The following is a 19253-nucleotide window of genomic DNA, read 5'->3' as shown; positions in this document are numbered from 1 at the left end:
TTAATAGATTGCTGCGCTATAAACAGCAACGCTGGAATGACGCAGCTCTCTAACACGTACAACCTGAGCCACTAAAAGCAGCACTGTTGTTTCTGCCTGTGGATTAGTTTCCTTTCCTCTCTGTTAAATTTGGCCGGTCCCAATTCTGCAGTGGCACTTGCCTTGCAGGAATAAGTATCGGGAGCAATGCAGTTTTAGAAGATGCTCTAGAAGAGGTGAGAGCCAATCATGCTTTAGGGATCACAGTCCTTGCTGTCTGCGTTAAAGATCTGAGCTGGCTTAAAAGCTGCAACAAAAACTAATGATTTAAAAAAAAAAAAAAAAAAGGTCACTCATCCTGCAATTAAACTGCTTTTTGTCACCCATTCCTTTTAACTAAGGGTGAGAAAAAGAAAAATAAGAACGCCCAGTATCTAAGCTACAAAGCTGAGGAGGAACACCAAAATGCTGTGTTGTGAGAATGGCTTTTCAGTTAGAAGCTAGAAGTTAGAATCTCCCAGTTTCTATTCCTCGCTTTCAAAACTCAGAGCGAGCTTCTGCCTGCCTTGGCCATCCCCATCTGGGCGATCAGCAGGCACTGGCCACCGAGCACTCAGACTTCCAGGACAGTAAGCAGACACAAGCACACGCTACATCCAAATTGCTAACATTCGTAAGCTTTAGAAGAATTTAGACAGTTGAATTCCACTCCGCAGAAGGGAAATACTCCAACCTGTGGCACTGGAAGGCTTGCAGGGACAGAAATCAGGAGGAGATTCCCTCTACTGCCCTTTTCTGGGGAAGGAACATTGACAAACAGGTTTGCCTGGCACTTCTGTAAGACAATTATTTTTGTACTGAGGTACCTACAGTGAGTGAATTTTCGGACTCTCCATCAGGCTCGCCAATTACAGGTTTAAAATTTCAGGCTCAATTAACACACAGACTGGCTGATGCTGTTTTCTGCAACTAATTATCTGCAAGTGCCAAGACATGATTTCACATGTAATACTTTTGTGAACTTTGGGATTTGCTTTCTACGCCATTATTTAAGTATAAACAGAATGGGGCAGACAGCAGCACCTAAAGCAGGTCGGATATCATATTATGACCTTTTTATTAACAAAAAAAATGCTTACAATATCAGAAACCCAGGCCTTCTAGTTAGTACAGTAATGGGACAGATAGCAGAGCCACTTATTTACAAGGCGCTGTCGCTCATCAAAGATGCGCACATTGTTCTGTCTTGGGTGATCTTTGTACCGAGAAGGCTCCTTGCATCAAATAATTGCACAAGTTTTCATTAGGTAACTCAACTACAGCCAGATTTGAAACAGCCGTTACCCCACTGCTATGGCCATGGTTGTTTGGTGATAGGAAGTAATTAAACAAAAAAGTTGGGGAAAAAAAAAGAATCAGTTCTCACTTACCAACATCCTCAAACAGATAGATGCTCATTCTTCATATACAACATTGTGCCTTCAAAGAAGGTCATAAATGCCTATTTTCTTTCAAGTTCCCCTCTCTTTTATACAAGCCAGTCTTGCGCAGATTTCTGCACCTAGAAAGCTGAAATTCCCACGTGGCACGCTGTCCTCACAGGAAGGAGCGGCTGTCTTTGGGAGCTCAGCCCTTCGTGTTACCAGCAAACACAGTTAATTTGGTATCACGCAAGCACAGGGCTCAAGTTTCTTCATTTTTTCAGTTTCCACAGCTATGAAATGGGGTGTTTCATAAATGCTGTAGGTTCAAATTACATTAAACAAGCACTTTAAAAATCTGTGAACACCTTATTTCAATCAGCTGCAAAAAAAAAAAGGGTCCCTCCCCTTCCTGCCCTGCTTTTTTGTCCCTCCTGTTTCTTTTTATTAAATGTTATTAACTTCACACAACATTCCATGCTGAAAACCAAACCAAACCTTGCCGCCACCAAAGCCTTGAGGGGCATCTTTTCTTTCTGCAGCGGAAGCTTTTCACACAGGCAGAAGGAACCTCAAAAGTTAGTCTGCAGCGCTATACCTTAATGTCGATTTATTTGAAAATCAACCGAGTGGCAAAACTTCTCCAGACCTCCCCCTTAGCCAGCTCCCAAAAGCACGCTCATTACTGAAGCCTTTGTGGCTTGTAAAAGAAACAAGGGTGCACTAGTTGAATTAATCAAATCGGTTATCAGACAAGGACGGATGAAACGCAGCATCCCCAAGAACCCACCAGAGAAGACACTGAACCGCAGGCCAGCAAGCATTCAGCGGGGACAGGACCAGGGACCTTCCCGGTCTCTGGGTGAAGGAAAAGCACCTGGGGCTCGTGGAGCTGAACACTCCAATCCGTTCCAAGTACAACAATTACTGGGAGGGATCTTACTCTTTGCTGGCATGTTGCATGCAAACTTTAAATCACATAGGAAACATGCTGTATGTGTCTGTGCTGCAGAAGCTGTGCTTTAGGGCTGAATTATTTTACTACTTTCAGTCCTATAACACGACGAATTACACATACTGTCACTGCTCATCACACGTTTTTTAACCACTTAATACATGCAGATTTTGCTAACATTTTTCATTACAATTTTAGTAAAGGGAAACATCTGCTTCCCCCCGCCTTAGAAAGTACATTGCATCTTCTAAGCTGCCACATGCCTTTGAAATTCCATGTTTAATCAACGCCATAATCTTTTCCAGAAAAAGACCAGCACTCAGATAAGCAGCCTTGCAACAACCACCCCCCAGCATATCAGCATGCACGGTTAAATGTTTCCAGTTTTTCTAAAGAAAAGAGCAGCACTGAAAAATCCACACCAAACCCAAGGATTTTGTTGATTAAATAATGAAAGAAACAACACAAATTCTGGAATACAAAATTTACTTCAAGCTTATAAAAGTCTTAAACATTGCAAATTCTGTCACAAAACACAAACTGTACACAGGTATTTTCATTAGGTTTAGAATAATGATTATTACTGTCAGATCTCCCCAGACATATAATTTCAGCTCAGAAGGATCAAGCGATCACACACAGCTTCTTACCATCTTCTTCAAAAGACATCAGTCTCACATGTGCCTCGCAGACGGATGGCTTTCAAATAGTCAAATATATTAGTGCAACCTCACTACTTGGTACAGGATGAAAGGTTCAGATACGGAACCACCTGATTAAACCATCAGCTCTCTTCAGAGCCCGACAGATTGTTCACTCCTTGCATATCAACGGCTGGACTGTGTCACTACTGCCTGCAAGTGTCATGGAAAGCTTCAAGTGTTCGGAAATCCCTCCATGTGGGTGGCAGGCCATCCTGCAGAAACTTTCCGCAGCGCTGGCACGGAGCCTGGAACAGCTTTATGTAACTTCTTAACCAGGTCTAAAAGGAAAAGGGAGAGAAATTAAGGAAACTGAATATGGATGTTCCCCTTTGTCATCATTCTTGTCAAACAGCGATAGCAAGGACAGAGAACGTACTTTGGCGAGGCCCCAGCGAGGTATACGGTGATTTTATAAACAGAAACATGCTGAAGATTACAAGGTCACTGTACAGCTGAATTCCCACTTTATTAATCATCTTTTGCTTTTTTAGTCACTTAGGCAAATTTGTTAATAGAAATTCATTCACTCCAAGCAGGAGGTATTCGTAGCTAGAGAATCACGACGGAAGGCAAGTATTGTAATGCTCCTCATATTTTTACTGGAATATAATTGATCTTGATGGGTACTGTCTTCAACTGAATATTGGTTTGTCTCTTCCTATGATCATCTATCACACCCCTGCTGCAATCGTACTGCAATGGTCTGAACTCTTCATAGCTGAAGATACAAGAACTTTCACAGCAAGCTAACGAACTTCCTCTCTAATGCGATTTTAAGATCAATACTCATTGGTCATAAAAATACTGTACCGTTTTAAATCTGATTACACTGATAAATACATATCTATAAAACTCTAGTGCTGAACAACACAAGTAAGTTCAGGTGTTCCTAGGTAAAAATCCTGCTTCTAAAGTGGATTGTTCCCATCGTTATACATGGCAATGAGCGTTACATAACTCAATTCCCCAACTCAAGGAGATACACAACTAAAAAGCACCTAGACCAGCAGATTTATACTGTGAGGGATGCACATGAATCTTGTCATTTAAAGTCCTATTGAATTACATCGATAAGAGAAAATTGTTCTCTGAAGAAGAGGTCAGCTGAGTTTATTGAAACAAATCCTTCCATCTTCATCAGAGCCTTCTCTATAGCAACCGAACCTTTGGCCGTCAATAACTCTCCTCCAAAAGAACTAGATCTTCTCTGGGTTTAGCAGTAAACATGGGGACAAGGGCGACAGAACACTACAAGTAAATTGCTGTTATTTACTTCAGCTTGGATGAGCTTTGCTTGCACTACAGAGAAATCGAATTTTCTGAACCGTAATACAAAAATAGGTAAATGAAGTTAAATTGTGCACTTGAGACATCTGTTGAAAGAAAAAAACCCCACGCTCTTCATTCCCAACAGAAAATTAGGGCTTCACTGCATCCTGTCATGTGGATTGCACAACTGAGATGTGAAAGGAACAACATATTGACACTTCTGGTGTACATCTGCTTTTGCTTTGTTAAAAGTTTTAGCAGTGTTTTATCAAATCAATCCAGCAGGTCCATGGCTTAAACAAATGTGCTACCCATTCTATTAAACATTAGTTTCAGAAACATGTTGAAACATGGATTTGACCAGTAAGAGTTGCTTTCACCCTTCAAAACCTGTTATTTTAAGGTGCACTCCATGAGAAGAGACCTTTGCAAATCTCTCACCTTAGTGACCTTTTTATTAAATAAGCAAACCAGCACAGCAGGTAAGGGCATCTGACTGATTTGAAATTAGGAGTGGAAATTAAAGATATGAAAGTCCCAATGCTACCGTACACACCTAAATATTGTGAATGGCAAAATTAGATGTTTGTATTTAAAAGTCCCAGTTATGTTGCTCCAGGTGAAGGGGTAACGTAAAGAAAGTTAAGTGAAGGAACAAGTCTGAAGAGCAGTGAAAACTCTCCCAAAAAGCCTCCTTTGGGAGGCTCCAGCAGAGAGAACAGCAGGAGTCTCCACTGCCAAAATTCATCTTGGTAGAAGGAATTCTGAATCATAAACCCTTGTTTTCACCCTCTGATTAACAGGACTGCTGATATACAAAAATTTATTTCACAAATAAAATTGTAAATAGAAGCAGAAATAAAGATGATAAACTTAAATCTGCATATCAAGGTAGAGCAGTATTTGATTAATTTTATTCAGTAAAAAACCAGCAGAATACTTCAGTAAGCATCTCCTTGATTCTCAAACCCACCTGCTGCTGTGCTGGGCGAGTACGTGCAATTCCTTAGAAACAAAGGTGGGGCTGAAAGTGGTTACAGCAAAATGGACTCTTCCTGATCATGTTCCACCCTCTCAACATTCTCCAAATAACTCTCATCACTTCACTGGGCAACCTGACAAGCAAGCTGCCTGAGCTGGAAATGCCACCTGGGAGTTTCCTCTTACTGGGGAACTTCAGTGGAGAAGTTCCTTGCACAGTATGGATGGTGTGAAAGGGCTGGACCATAGCAAAGATTTTGGTTGAGAGAGTTTTTCCTACTGTCTTTACAGATGACCCAGAGTAGTTTTGCAAATAGGAATCATCAAATAAAGAGAGACCTGTGACAGAACTGTATACAGTTCAGTCTTCTATCATCAATTATCCCAGGGTAATGAGAATGAGCTCTTCATCCTTGTCCAGGTATGAGATATGAAGAATTACAGTCATTCTCTACTGTCTATTTTGTTTAAATGGGGGAAATTAAAACTGCATCAGAACTGCCTAATGTCAATCACTGTAAGCACGCTGAAGTCTATCTGGAAAAATGTATTTTCCAATACACTTACCATGAAAGATCTGACTACGACATCTGGCATCTGAGGCAGCTGGTAGTGCAACAGAGCAGTGGTTGCATGATCCGTCACCTGTATCAGAAAAAAGGAGAATATACACTTATTCATTCTGTATTTCAGACTAAGCAGTGTTATTCTGCAGGAAAACAGTATAAATTCCATGGAGAAGTAGCAAACCAAGGATTACATGACTGTGAAGTCATTCTCAAAGTAAGTTTAGGTAGTTTTTGACTGCTAGCTTTCATTCCCTCTGCCAGCTTCATACAAGAATCAGCTGAAGCAATCATGATAAATAACTTTGCATACAGTAAAATCAAACACACCTTTGTGTTTGCTTTGGCTTCATAAACATGATAAAAGCTAATAGTGTTGGTAAAAGAACCTATTCTGGTAGCTGATGTGAGCCAAGTGATGAGGAACACGTCCAGCTCCATGCTACATGGCACAATACTAAACTAACATGCTTCACTTCCCATTCTGGACTACCAACCCAGCTGTAAAAAGAAAAAAACCCAAACAAACACCAAAAAAACTTCTGTACCATATAAAATAAAAGCATCCATAGCAAATAATCTGCCTAACTTTCATATATTTACAGCATAAGAGCAGAATCTGTGCTTCTGTGATTGAAATCCCATTTATTCTGTGAAATCATAAACAAGCAAAGTCACTAAACAAATCGTGTCAGAGGAAAGCACTTTGGTTTTCTCTTCTGTTCCCTTAATCTATGACGATTTGTTCAACAAAAGAAAAAAACATTGTCAATGTCGCTAAATTAAATAGTTCTGGAAGACTAACTTATGAGAACAGAGGTTAAGAATTTAAAAAAAAAAAACCAACAAACCAAACCAAACCTAAAGCTTTGGTTTTGGTCTATTTTAGTGAAAATAAACCCAACCCAAACCCAAAAAACAGCCTGCTGCCCCCCTCCCAATTTCAGGTTGTTTACGTTGAACAAACAGGAATCGAGCTCTTGGTTTCATTTCCTCTGAAACCAGGAATCAATTAATATGATTATGGTTTATAAATACTTGCATTAGTAAAAGATTTCTGATAGAAAGCTTTTTCATTTCCCAGACAGAGCCATAACAGTATCTTACATCTGGGAATTATAGCTAGACAGACTACATATAAAATGTGTATTTATAATAACAAGAATAATTAAAGGAAAAACTATCAGGAAAACCAACCAATGCTTTTTTTTTTTTTTTTTTAAAATCTCTACCATTTTTAAATGATTCTGAAAGGGGGCAGTTTCTGACAGCTCTGACACAATTCTCCAATAGTATTCAGCATGTCAGCTTCCTAAGTCATTAGCACAGTCAACAGTTCGCTGCTTATCAGAAGTTCTAAGCTTAATGCAGAAATTCTTGGCAAAATTCTTTGGGCTGGACTATTAAAGAACTCCAGACAACACAACCATGAGAGCTCTTTCACATCTTGCTGTAAATCTATTAATGGTCCTCATCAATAATATCAAAGCATGCAACGAACTACGTGATTGTCTAGTTAGTGATTAAATTGCATTTTCTAGTTTTAACATGGAGTAGCAGTGCTCTTCGCAGGGCTTGTCTATATATTTCCCAGGGCTTGTCTATATACTATAGTAAATTTTGAGTAAGATAAAGTGTGAACTGAAATTACAATTGCTATTCCCAGCTAACTCCACTTGTTCCTAATTTGTATTTAGTTTAATTCAGCAATGTGAATTGTGCTGAAGCACTCAAACTTTCACTGGAGAAAGAGAGGCTCACGCTTGAAGCTATTCAGGGAGGTGAATCTGTAAAAGATATATTCCTGAATAAATCCATGTATAGACAGGCTCTAATTCACACCACGCAAACTTCCTCCGCAGAACACCACATCAAATCAGTCTGTCCTACACTGCATCCAGTTTTAAGTTATACTATTTCAGACACAGATTCTGTTCTCCATCATTCGTGCACAACTAACTCTAAAGCAGCTCCATTCAGCGTGAATAGGACGTGCAATTCTGACATTTGGAAGGGAAAACTTTTGGGACTGTGCTCATTCTGGTGAGTTTGCAAAAATATTCACAAAATGGACCTTGGCCCGCCTAAGCCATTTATATGTTACCATATGAAAAAAAAGAATTAGAAATAATGTGATTAACAGTGTATTAATAGCACAGCATAACCAAATCAGTAATTTCTTTTAAAACACATCTCATGTAGTGTTCAGAAATGACTGTATTCCAAGCCCTACTAGCTCTGTGAATTTTTTTCTTTTAAGATGCTGCTTGTATAGGATAGTACCAGACATGTCAAAGAATAGAAAGTTCTGAAGATATTTATGAGCAGCCGCTCTCCTTCTGCTGTATTTCTACTTCTAACAAACTGTATTTTTTTTTCCCCTGAACAACAAAGTTGTTTTCTCTTGGCACTGAAGAATGTTGCTGAAAAAAAAAATACTGCTATTAACAAATTTAAATTGACTGGCCACTTTGGCAAAGTTGCACATATGCTGTTCCAATTGTAATGTAAAGCTAATGAGATTCCACAGGGAGATAAAAGCCATCCCAGCATTGCTAGAACACTAATAATGTTTTCTCAACGAAAAGGAGGCAATTTCTACTATAAGCAAGTGCTGATAAAGTGCTTCCAAAAAAAGATCAAAGTGGGTGTCAAATCTGAGGAAGACGAGTAGGGGAATGACCCCCCCCCCCCCAACCCAGCAAAGAACATGATGTCAAACAGAAAAGAGAAAAGAAATTATAAACTGGCCAGTGCACGGGAGTGAAGGAAGAATTAACCTCCCCCCAAGGTAACACAGATGATGGGGGAAAGCACAAACTGGCCAAGATTAAAAAAGAGAGAAGAAAAAGAAAAAAGGCGGGGGGGGGGGGGGGGGGGAGATCAATACCCAGCTTTACTAATGGCAATACGATTTCACACCAATGCAAAGCAAAACAAACTGCATATGCACCAGCTCACTTAAGGGACACGCTTTTTCTTCCAGCCAAGCTGGAATCACAAACTAATTTATTATGGGTGTAGGATGACATTTTGTACATTTCAGGGCTTTATTTTATTAACTTCACTTTTATTGCTCTACCTTACTTACTGCTATCAAAGTTATCGGTCACTTTCTAATTTCTCTCTCTCTTTTTATATGGGAACATATTCAGAAGAGCACACATTGATTGGGATAGCTGTTGCTCTGGACCTTCAAATAGCTTTTCAAGTGATCTTGCAGAAAAGCTCAATATTTCACAATTCGTATGTTGAAAAGCACTTGGAATTTTTATCCGAAAGAAAGAAAAAAAAAAGACAAGGCAATCTCCTGAAGCACAACTTTGCTAAATAAAATAGCTATTGTTTAAGCAAGCACTTTGAGACTGAGCAAAAGAGACTTCAGTTGAGTGGAAAAAAAATTCTGGCAAAGAGACTAAATTCGAACAAGAAAACTTCCCTTCTTGTTAAATAGTTAATTATAGTGCCTGAGATTTTTCCCCCCCACCTCCTCTTTGTTTCCAAATTCAAGTTGACTATAACCATGTACTACTAAAACGCATCTCTGCTCCCTTGTCTAGGGCACTGCATACATCAGGAATACAAACCAGACTGATACTAGATCAAACCTCAGCTCATGAGACCAACACCCAGCGATGAGCAGAAAACAAAATCCCTGTTATTTGTCTCAACTGAGCCAACACCAGCCATTTCTACAGCATTTCTTTACCCACTTGATAGCACTGCTCTGCTGAAATGCGCTTTCCAAAGGTGACACATCCAAAAAATGGCATTATTGCGTCTTGATGACACTTGGTAGTCATATAGCTTTCCCAAAGCTGGAAATTCATTAAGAAAAAAAAAGGCATTCTACAATTCACAGGTTGAGAAAGCTGAACAAGTTGCACAAAAGCAAAGACCTATGGTATAGCTTTGCTCCCCCATAGACTAGGTATGTTCCATAGATGCATATGCTATAGAAGGCAGAAAAACTAAAACAAAAATACAAACATCACACGACTAAATTATAGAAGCTGTCTCTCTCTCCTAGTATTTTATCTCACTGCCAGTAAACAGGCTTTTCAAAAGTAGGTGCAAAACTTCCTTAAAGAGTCAGAACTTTCCTTGCCACTTACTTATTGGTTTATTCCCTCAAGTATGGCCCTGACAACTCCATCTAATATAAAAGGATTCTCTAAATCCCCTGAAAGTTTTTTAATTTTTTTTTTTAAACCCTGCTAAGTTCATGGCCTTAACAGTAGCCTGTAGCAATGAGCTCTGAAGGATGATCATAGCAATAAAAGGAAAAAAAAAAAGAAAAAAGGAAGTTATTTTATTAGTGTTTAGATCTTTTATAGCGTGGAAAACTGCACGAGTGCCTTCGTTCATTTCCAAGGATTCCCATTACTCAGTCTTCTCTCCAGGACCACATTTGAGTCTCTCTGGAGGGAATGTGGTGCACAGAACCCGGTGCCCAAGAGGCACTTGGAAGGATGATAGATGGTGCCTCTTCGAACAGGCAATGAACTCCACACAAATCCTTTACACATCCTTCCCCACTCCCAATTCAGTAAAGCACTACCAGACTCGTGAAGTGTAGGATTTATCACTTGTTTTCAGAGCTCACAGAGTCTTTAAGTTTTTATTTTGCTTGTTCTGCTTATTTGGACTGGGTCATAGAGATTTTGTTTTGCCTAAGCAGGTCTTTGAACAGTGCCAAGTACTGATCATGCACAGGAGCAATCACGCAGGTGACCCTGGAAAAGTCCATCTCCTCTCCTTGAACAGACATCATCAATAGCCCACTATTTGTCTCATGCATGCATTCATCCTGCATGTGATTTTATTCTGAGATTATTGACAAGAATACATCTTCATACATTACAATACTTATGTGTCCTTGTCGTAGTGAAAATTGTGCTCCATCGCTTTGGGATCACATAGTTCACAAACAGCTGGATAGGCATAAATGGCTTCTCAAAGGTTAGGTTAAAACGTGCCTTGGGAAGAAGTGTATCAAGCCAAAACAAAAACAGTTTGTGGCATGCTAAAACTGATAGACCATTTAGGTGAAAAATAAGAACGGGACTCCAAGATCAGAAATATATGGGTTTAAAGCCTATGCATACGACTTCAATAGCCAAACTGATCATATTACACAGCAAAACCAGCTATGCTCTCTTAACTGAGCAGCTTGAGAAATGAAACAGTTAATATTTGACACCATCTCCCATTTTGATCCACTCATATTCTATATTTTTGCCCCTTTTTTTGAACGCAAAGTTATGAATATTGCACCATTCTCTATAAAACTTTTTTTTTAATCCTCTGCACAATGAGCCCTCACGTACACTCTTCTTCCCACCAAGATTTAAGCCCCAAAAATATTTCCTTATTTTCTGTTTTGTTCCTCCTCTTGCACTAGTGGGTCACAAGATGCAAGGTGTTAAAATAAGGAGGTTTAAGATCAAAACAGTTGCCGCTCCTGTGGAGTTTAAATGTCAGACCAACATGGAAGTCTGAAAAACCTTTTCTTTGCTCCTTGTGCTTTTGCCCTTTCAGCCTTCCTTCTCTTATTTCCCGGCTCCATTCTCTGAATCTAACCCTGCTGGTGGATTCAATGCCTATAAAGCTTATTCACCCCAGGACCAGATTCAAGAAGTCTCCAGGGAACTCAGAAAATGACTGTACACTTTAACAGTAATGGCCCCTCTGGGAGTTGTCCCCCATCAAATTATACACACTCGGGTATCCTGACTAATAAGAAGGAGAAGGAAAAGGCTTGCTGACACAGCCGACGTTTGCAAACAAAAAGTCAGGACAAATTTAGCTTCGTTTGACAGGGTTGGATTGAAGATCAGAGGTCTCTGGTCCTTAACCTAGAAAGTCATGCTGCAACCCTGTGAGAATTTGACAGGCCTGCAGCTATCACTGGCAGGTATCTTGTGAGCTCCAGATGTTGTTATATTATCACTGAAGACAGAGTTGGAGAACTTGGCCCAGCTTTTAAAGAGAAACGGTCCTGCCCTTCAGAGGGATGACTGATTTTACAGTATTAAAGGCTGTGGAGCTGAAAGGGCTACCCAGCCTCCTCAGTGGGAGCAGTTACTCATCCCACAGCACTTCCACATTGCGTTACTGGTGACTGCCGTGGGAAACACGTTTCAGGAACATTCAGATGTGCTCCGACACATTTACTGATGATTTTTTAACGGCATGAAAACATTTCTTCTGAAGATCCTGCAGTACAGATCCTAAACTAGTAATAGAGCATAATAGTTTCTCTAACACTATGTTACCTATTTCCTTCATTTTGCTTCTGCTGAATCACAATTCCTGGGTATTATAAATGCATACAAGTGCAGCTTCAGAGAATAAAAACCAGACCAAGCACAGCATCACAGAGAGAAAACTTACTATGCCAAGCCACAGCATTTTCTGTCATCTGTTTGAAAACTTGACTTAGGTCCTAGTTGAGCTATCGGCTCAATAATGCAGAATCTATGGATTAGAAAGTACCATCACCTTGCAATTTTTATCACATTTTTCACGCAAGAATCCGAGAGCACCGTGCAACCAGTTCAGCAATAGCTCCTGTGAAGTCAGCAGTACTACCCCAGCCTGAGGGACGCGGAAAACTGATCCAAAGAGAGGTTAAGTTGCCCAAGGTAATGCAGTGACAGAGCTGGGAACAAAATGTGTAAAACTACTATAAAAAATGCAGACAGCTGTTCAACTGGTTACAGGCAACCCTTTTTCCTGCAGTCTTTTCTTTCTGTTGGGTTTTTTTTTGTGGGTTGTTTTTTTTTGTTTTGGTTTTTTTTTGGTGATGGTGGTTTGTTGTTGTCGTTGGGGTTTTTTTGTGAATATTAATGCATTTGGTATTATTTACAGACAGGGAATTTGAGAACAGGAACTTAATATTCAGGTTGCATCACATTATTTTAGAGAATTAGGAAGAGAATAAAGATTCTTATCTATCCATAATGCAGCCACAGAGACAGCAGTAAGAGGGGCATTTCACGTTTTCTCACTGACCTCCTTCACTTTTGGTCTGAAAGCCATCACCTGGACTTGAAGTTTACATATTTATGCTCCTCAAGTCCTTAACTTGGACTTCTAAGCAAACTGTACATTTACTCTACCCTGTTGATTGCATATAGGCAATTAAAATTATATAATCAAAATCTCATGATTTATTATCATTTAGCACAAATGATGGCATTCCATGTTATTCTAAACCAAAACATCCAGGAAGACAATCTTATGCCCAAATGGGCTTACAATCAAACGCACACATGGGGAAATTGAGATGATGCACTTAATTACAGAACCTTAAATTTATTCCATTGCAAAAATTACTTTAAAGCATACTGATAAACAAGTTACTCAGATATAAGCTGTTTTACTTCCCACTGTATTACCCTACTTGACACTAAATATTTTTGAAGAGCAAGAAAAAAAAAGAAAGAATATTTAATCTACTAATCTCCGGGGTAAGGAATCAACTGCAGCAAAATTTTGCTTTAATGCTAGGCAGAGAGGGAGAGCAACCAACCTCCCCAAAAGCTGTCCTTTGATCTCTAGCAGGTTAATATCATAGGTCAAACGTTGTCCCTTCTGACCGCACGTGCAATCTTGGAAGGAAAGTGCACAAGTACAGCCAATATGCCATACTTCTGACCCCTGCTTTCACGCCCTTTCGAGTCCCTGACCCCCATTTGTTACACAAACTACAAAAGTAGATGAAAGGAAGCCAGCACGCTAGCTGGAGACTCAAGCTCCTTGAACTGTGGCTTGAAGGCAAGGAAACCGGAATTTAAACCCGGATCAATCTGAACTTACAGCATTTTGACAAGAGGTGTTCAAAGAGAAATCTTCTCTTCCCTGCCTGGAAAATAGTGAGATACAGATCTTTCCAAATTACACTTTAACCTTCTTGGTAGCTTTATACTTCTTGCTCTTATGTTCTCATCAGTCTTTTCTTACTTTCTGGAGTGGCATTCATTTCAGTAAGTCACTCCTTTTGCTTACACCATCATGGAAAGGGAAGCAGGGAAAATAACATCATGGAAAAAAATTCCAAACTCATTTTGGAGAGTGAGTTCTACTGATTCATTAAACTCAAGCCCTCAGGAGAGGGGGGGCAACCAAAACCAATGAAAACAACAAAACAAAATCCGAATGAACCTGAAATGGTCTTTCCTCCTCCAACAGATTTGAACTAAAAAACTGAGTTCTTGAAAATTCCTCATGAAATTTTAAGGCTAGAGTAGTATAATCTCCAATTTCCTATTCCAAATCATGGACTGGAACTGTGATGGGAAATAAATCCAAATTAAATAACAGCAGAAGCAATCTCCTTTTCTACTCATAGTTTTCCATTATTACAGATTATTGTTCGCTATCTGCAAGTTGTGATGACAAAAGAATAAATTCTGAATTCTTTTACATAAGGGCCTAGATATTTAAAATAAACTCCGTGTATCTTCTACATGCATTATGTAGAGAGAAATGATGAGAAACTTACCTTCTGAAAAACTTGATAGTTGGATTTAGACCATATGTCAAGCTATAATGGGGGGGAAAAAGAGTTATATATTACCACACATGATTATGGAGAAAAAGCAGCTAAGTAGCTGTTCAAATTAAAAAAGCAGGCAAACAGATCTACGGAGACATATTTCTCAGTTCACTATTTTGACCCACTTTGCCTTTACCTGTTGCAATCCAAGAAAGGGAATTAATGATATATATTTCCTTTGTATTGCAATGAAGAATGAACATAGTTCATCACAGTTTCAATTAAGAAATTATATATTTAAGACCTGTTGAATTAATGGGTTCTCTTTAAAAACAGCAAAAATCTTAATTTGTATGGGGTTGTGGCTGATCTATGCAAATATTCATCAGCTTCAGTCTGTTTCTAAAATGAAGGCAATTTTATTAAGTTTATGCTTGTCTTGTGTTTGAATAAGTGATTCAGTTGCAAACGACACAAAGAACGTTTAGCTGAATTAAGCCAAAGCACTGGTCTACTGGGGCTAAATAAAACATCCCTTAGGAAACTGCATTTACATTTGCAGACAAAAATCACACAAAAAGAGATTTAAGGTTGTAGAAGACTGCACATATCCATGACTTAAATGTGTGCTCAACTATAGACAAACTAAAAGAACAAAATTGAAATAAGTTTTATTAACCCCAGTAAGCAGAAGATAAGGCTGTCCTTGTTAAATAACCAAAAGGCTCACACGTTAAACAATTTCAACTGACATGCTAATGCCCTTTTAGCCCAGCCCTGTGGAATATCTTGCACACTGTTAAGGAAAAGCAGCAGGGAAAAACAAGAGGAATTTCCTTCAATCCCAGACTTGCAAATCACTTTTTTCCTACACATCCCACTGTACTCAAAATTCTGTATGCACAAAGCTTCTCACAAGAAAGGTGTTTGCTACAGCATTAGGCTCAGGAATCTTAACCTAGTCAAAAGAAAATATTTTTGAGTGAATTTACAAAGCAAGGATAGCTCCTCTAGTGCTTGATGATATGGTCAGACGCGCTTTCCCACAGTGGGGGTTTATCTCCTTTACTATAAAGTACAACTGATTATTTTAATTCTGTCTTATGGTAGTGCCCATAAGTTCTAGCTGAATTTACAAGTCTTCTACAAGGCACAAAAATTAGAGTTGGAAACGAAGGAAGTCATATGAAGTGAGTAAAACTCACTAGAGGGGGGTGATGAAGGACAGGGGGAAGGATGCTGAACCCAAGTAATTAATTCGCATCGCTAAAAAGGTTCAGAATGCTAAAAGCTCTCATGCTTTGAAGAGTAACACTGTTAAGTGGCCCACTTTAAATATTGGTACAGAAGTGATTCTTGAGTCTCCAGTCCTCAGTCTGGACGGGAGGCAATGCTAGAGACTTTAAAAATCAGTTCAGGATAGATGTTTCATGGCTTAGTTCTGCTGACCTTGCCATGAGACAAAAGGCAGCTGATGTCTCGGTGCCTTTTCCAGGTTAGACAAGATAGAAGTACCCTGAGGCACGTACCTACAAACCTTTTTACTGGCTCTTAGGGTGGGATCAAGAACCTGTGTGAACACCAACAACACTCATACTCTAGAGTCCACAATTTCAGTCTGAACTTGGACGTGAGCTTGATTTACAGTGTATTAACAGATCTGTGCCTGTTGGGAAGGAAGTACTGCATTTCCATCTTAGAAAAGTCTATATTTGAAAATAAAAATTTAATGCATATTTTTAAAAAACTGTTTTCATGTAGTTTAAGCCTTTCTTTGACTGCAGAGTTGCTATAATTGGAATGTATATATGGTTTTGCTAATCTCTAGTGATCAAACCAAGTACGTGATTCTCTCTAGTTAGACTCAAAAAAAAGTCCACTTCAGATGCTGCATTAAGATGAGTCCAACAGGTTCTGAATGTTCATTAGTTGGCATGAAGATTGAAAAGCTGAAAAAGTAATGAATGTCTGCCTTACAGACATGATGTTATCAAAGTTAAAAAAAAAAAAAAGAAAAAAGAAAAAGCTCCCAACCCCCCCAAACCACACGCATACATCCTAAATGACTGCTCACCTTTCCCCCTGAAACTGAGGATTAAGGCAGAGGCGGATTAAAGAATGCATCGTTATAGGTCTATTATTCTTTAACTTTTCACTTTCAATCAAGACACACATTTGTAACTAAAAAACTGCTGAAAGCACAATTTCAGAGCATCCTCTGCATGTGAATTAAACTGGGGCTTTTTTCCCCAGTGCCCCCCTCTCCCCACCCACCCCCAGCAGAAGTAACAAGAGGCCATTTTCTGAAGGTCATCTGAACGATTTCAAAGGCGATAACAAATCAGAATGTTCCCTGCATCTAATATCAAACAGGTCCGGTGCCAGCACTTATTAGAGAAATCGGATTCAACTCCCCCCTTCACCCAAACACACACATCCAGCTTTGAAGTGGAAAGAATGCAGGGATCAGAAATTACCCGAGAGACAGCTCTGCCTGTCTTTGAAGCTTTCCTTTGATACTACTATTTCTTTTCCTCTCTTACGCTAGGAGGCTAAAAGCTGCCTTTTCTTATTGATATGGGGTAATTAATGAAGCCATAGCATTAACATAACCCAAGTTCCTTAACATGATAATTCAACAGAGACACTTATGTTTCTTTAGTTAAGTCTAACAGATGCAAAAATAGGCATTTGGCTAGGCAGCGATGTTAAGTACCCACTCTAAATACGCCCTGTCAGGGTGGTTCTTGGTCTCTGCATCCAAAGAAAAGCAGGGTATTATTATGCCAAAAATCCCAATACATTTTTATTTTTATTGGCAGACTAGGGCTACTAATGCTGACAATAAGCCTGCCCTGCAAGCGTGAGCTGCATAGCTTCATTTATTCAGGAATCAGGACAACGCTAGTAATTAATTACTATCCATGGTTAAATTCCAGCGCACAATGAGTATGTCAAAGTCTGAAATTAAGGGTGGCACAGTGCCATCGCTACAACCACGGGGCCAATTAAAATGCATCAGTATGTGGTGGACGCAACGGGTTAGCACGGTAAGCAAGAGAGACTGCAGAGCAATCAGCGTACAGAACCCACGACATGACAGAGGCTGCCAGATCTCACCTATTGTTTTTGAGAAGTGTCACCAAAAATGTCTAAGTTATGCAGCTGGCAACGTGGCAAAGACATATTCTGCAGGGTTTGTGAATAATTCACGAGAGAAGTACATGAAGCACTTACGAAATGCAATGATTCTTCGTCTGTATAAGCAAAGCTTGAAAATAAAGCCCCAGAATGTAGTGTCTTATTTTACTCACTGCAAGCATAAGACTTCTATTTTTTCACCTTAATTTCGTAAGTATTGAAATCTGTAAGAGAGAGTACCCAATTTAACTAGACTTTAGTAGAGCAGAAACCACGCAAAGCTTTCACGTAAGTACCTGTCAACCTACACAGCACAACGTAGAAGCACAGAGCAAGCTAAAGCAACCTGGATAATGCAACGTCAGCTTTCCTGCCTAACTGCTAGTAGGCCACTATGCACAGTTCCACAACTATGAGAAACACCCGTATTTGTTCTTTTCTAGACTTGCCTGACTAATGGACCAGAAGACTATCAATGCCTCTGCTGTTTGCACTCATCTCTTCCCTTTTTCTTCCCAGTAATGCAAAATTTGCTAAAACAATTGTACTTTCAGAGATAAATGATGACTCCCCTGATCCACAAGCAAATCGTTGGCCTCTTCTGTGCACAGTCCATTTTTCACTTACTGTCGGTGTGATCATTCAGCCTCACGATGATAGCCATTTCTTCTTTTGTTGAATACTGTCGTATTTTGTTGCCCCAAACCCTGCTCTCCTTGGAGAAAGCCCCCCCAGTGAATTTCACTTTTGTTAGTCAAAGGACCTTCTGACTGGTGCAGTTAAGAGGATGACCGAACAACCCTCATTCAGCTATTTAAGTGTAAAGAAGCACAATGACTTATCCAGTGTCCCTTCTTCAACATGGCTTACAGAAAAGACAGGAGCTTCAAAACTACCACATTGTATGATACCATCTAGTTAATCTTACTGCTGCTGTTTACAAATATTAAATGCTTCCTAGGAATGCATAAGCAAACCCCCAAATCAGCAATTACAGTGTAAACTGCTCACTGGAAAAATGATCTCCTCCTACTGTGATCCTGAGGGTTCTCAGTATTTTTGTTATTTAATAAAGAAGATACCCGCTGTTGTTCTCCTTTTTCATACTCTTCTGTGCCTCTTCTGAATGCTAGTACATTTTTTCCCCCTATCAGGCTAGAGACTGAGAATCGAGAATCATACGGTGAAACCTCACTGGAGTACCTTCCCAATAGCATCTGTTGTGACAGAGAAGGAATTGGAATGGACTATGTTTGCAATTGACTGTAATCGCTCATTCCCAGCAGGCACAATAAGTAAAGCGAATCATTGCAAGAGCACAATCTTATTCTTATTCTCCAATTACCAGTGTAGCTAATTAGCGAAAAAGAGGGAGCTCACTGTTTGTCAATATGTGCTCTAGTTGGCAAAAGTAGCAAGCTACGCATTTATTCAATCTTCCAAGCCAAATCTGCTCATGATTTAAGCGGCTGCAACTCCAGCTCTACTTAAGTCAAATGAAACATTCCTATTTATACCTACAATGCAGACCTTCAGGTTTGCAAAAGCTCTGGGATGGCCCAGTGGAATAGCAAACTGCCACGTAAATGTCGCAGGTTCGCGCGACCTCGTGGGAGCAGTCACATAGCCTAGCTTTGGACAGAGAAAGCTAAATCGGTAGAAAACAAGACACCCCTGCAGACTGGCTTAAAGCAAGAAAATAAGCCAGGTGTTAGCACTGATGCTCTGGAGAAG

The 19253-nt window shown here is 39.6% G+C and overlaps 1 protein-coding gene across 2 annotated transcripts in view; it reads right to left on the bottom strand.

The window, feature by feature from the left end:
- Window positions 1-2827: 2827 nt before the first annotated feature.
- The window catches only part of MED27 (mediator complex subunit 27), a 94795-nt gene continuing 78369 nt past the window's right edge, over window positions 2828-19253 (bottom strand). The window contains exons 6-8 of one of the 2 annotated variants that reach the window (XM_054848624.1): window positions 14385-14426; window positions 5877-5954; window positions 2828-3337 (exon numbers count right to left, since the gene is read on the bottom strand). In XM_054848624.1, the coding sequence (XP_054704599.1) occupies window positions 3203-3337; window positions 5877-5954; window positions 14385-14426 (255 nt within the window). In that variant the 3' untranslated portion in view covers window positions 2828-3202. The remainder of the gene's footprint in view (window positions 3338-5876; window positions 5955-14384; window positions 14427-19253) is intronic. The other variant, XM_054848625.1, reaches the window with a different exon arrangement.

This window comes from Grus americana, chromosome 20, assembly GCF_028858705.1.
Source record: "Grus americana isolate bGruAme1 chromosome 20, bGruAme1.mat, whole genome shotgun sequence".
NCBI lineage: Eukaryota > Metazoa > Chordata > Aves > Gruiformes > Gruidae > Grus > Grus americana.
This window is presented reverse-complemented; position numbering and strand designations above follow the sequence as displayed.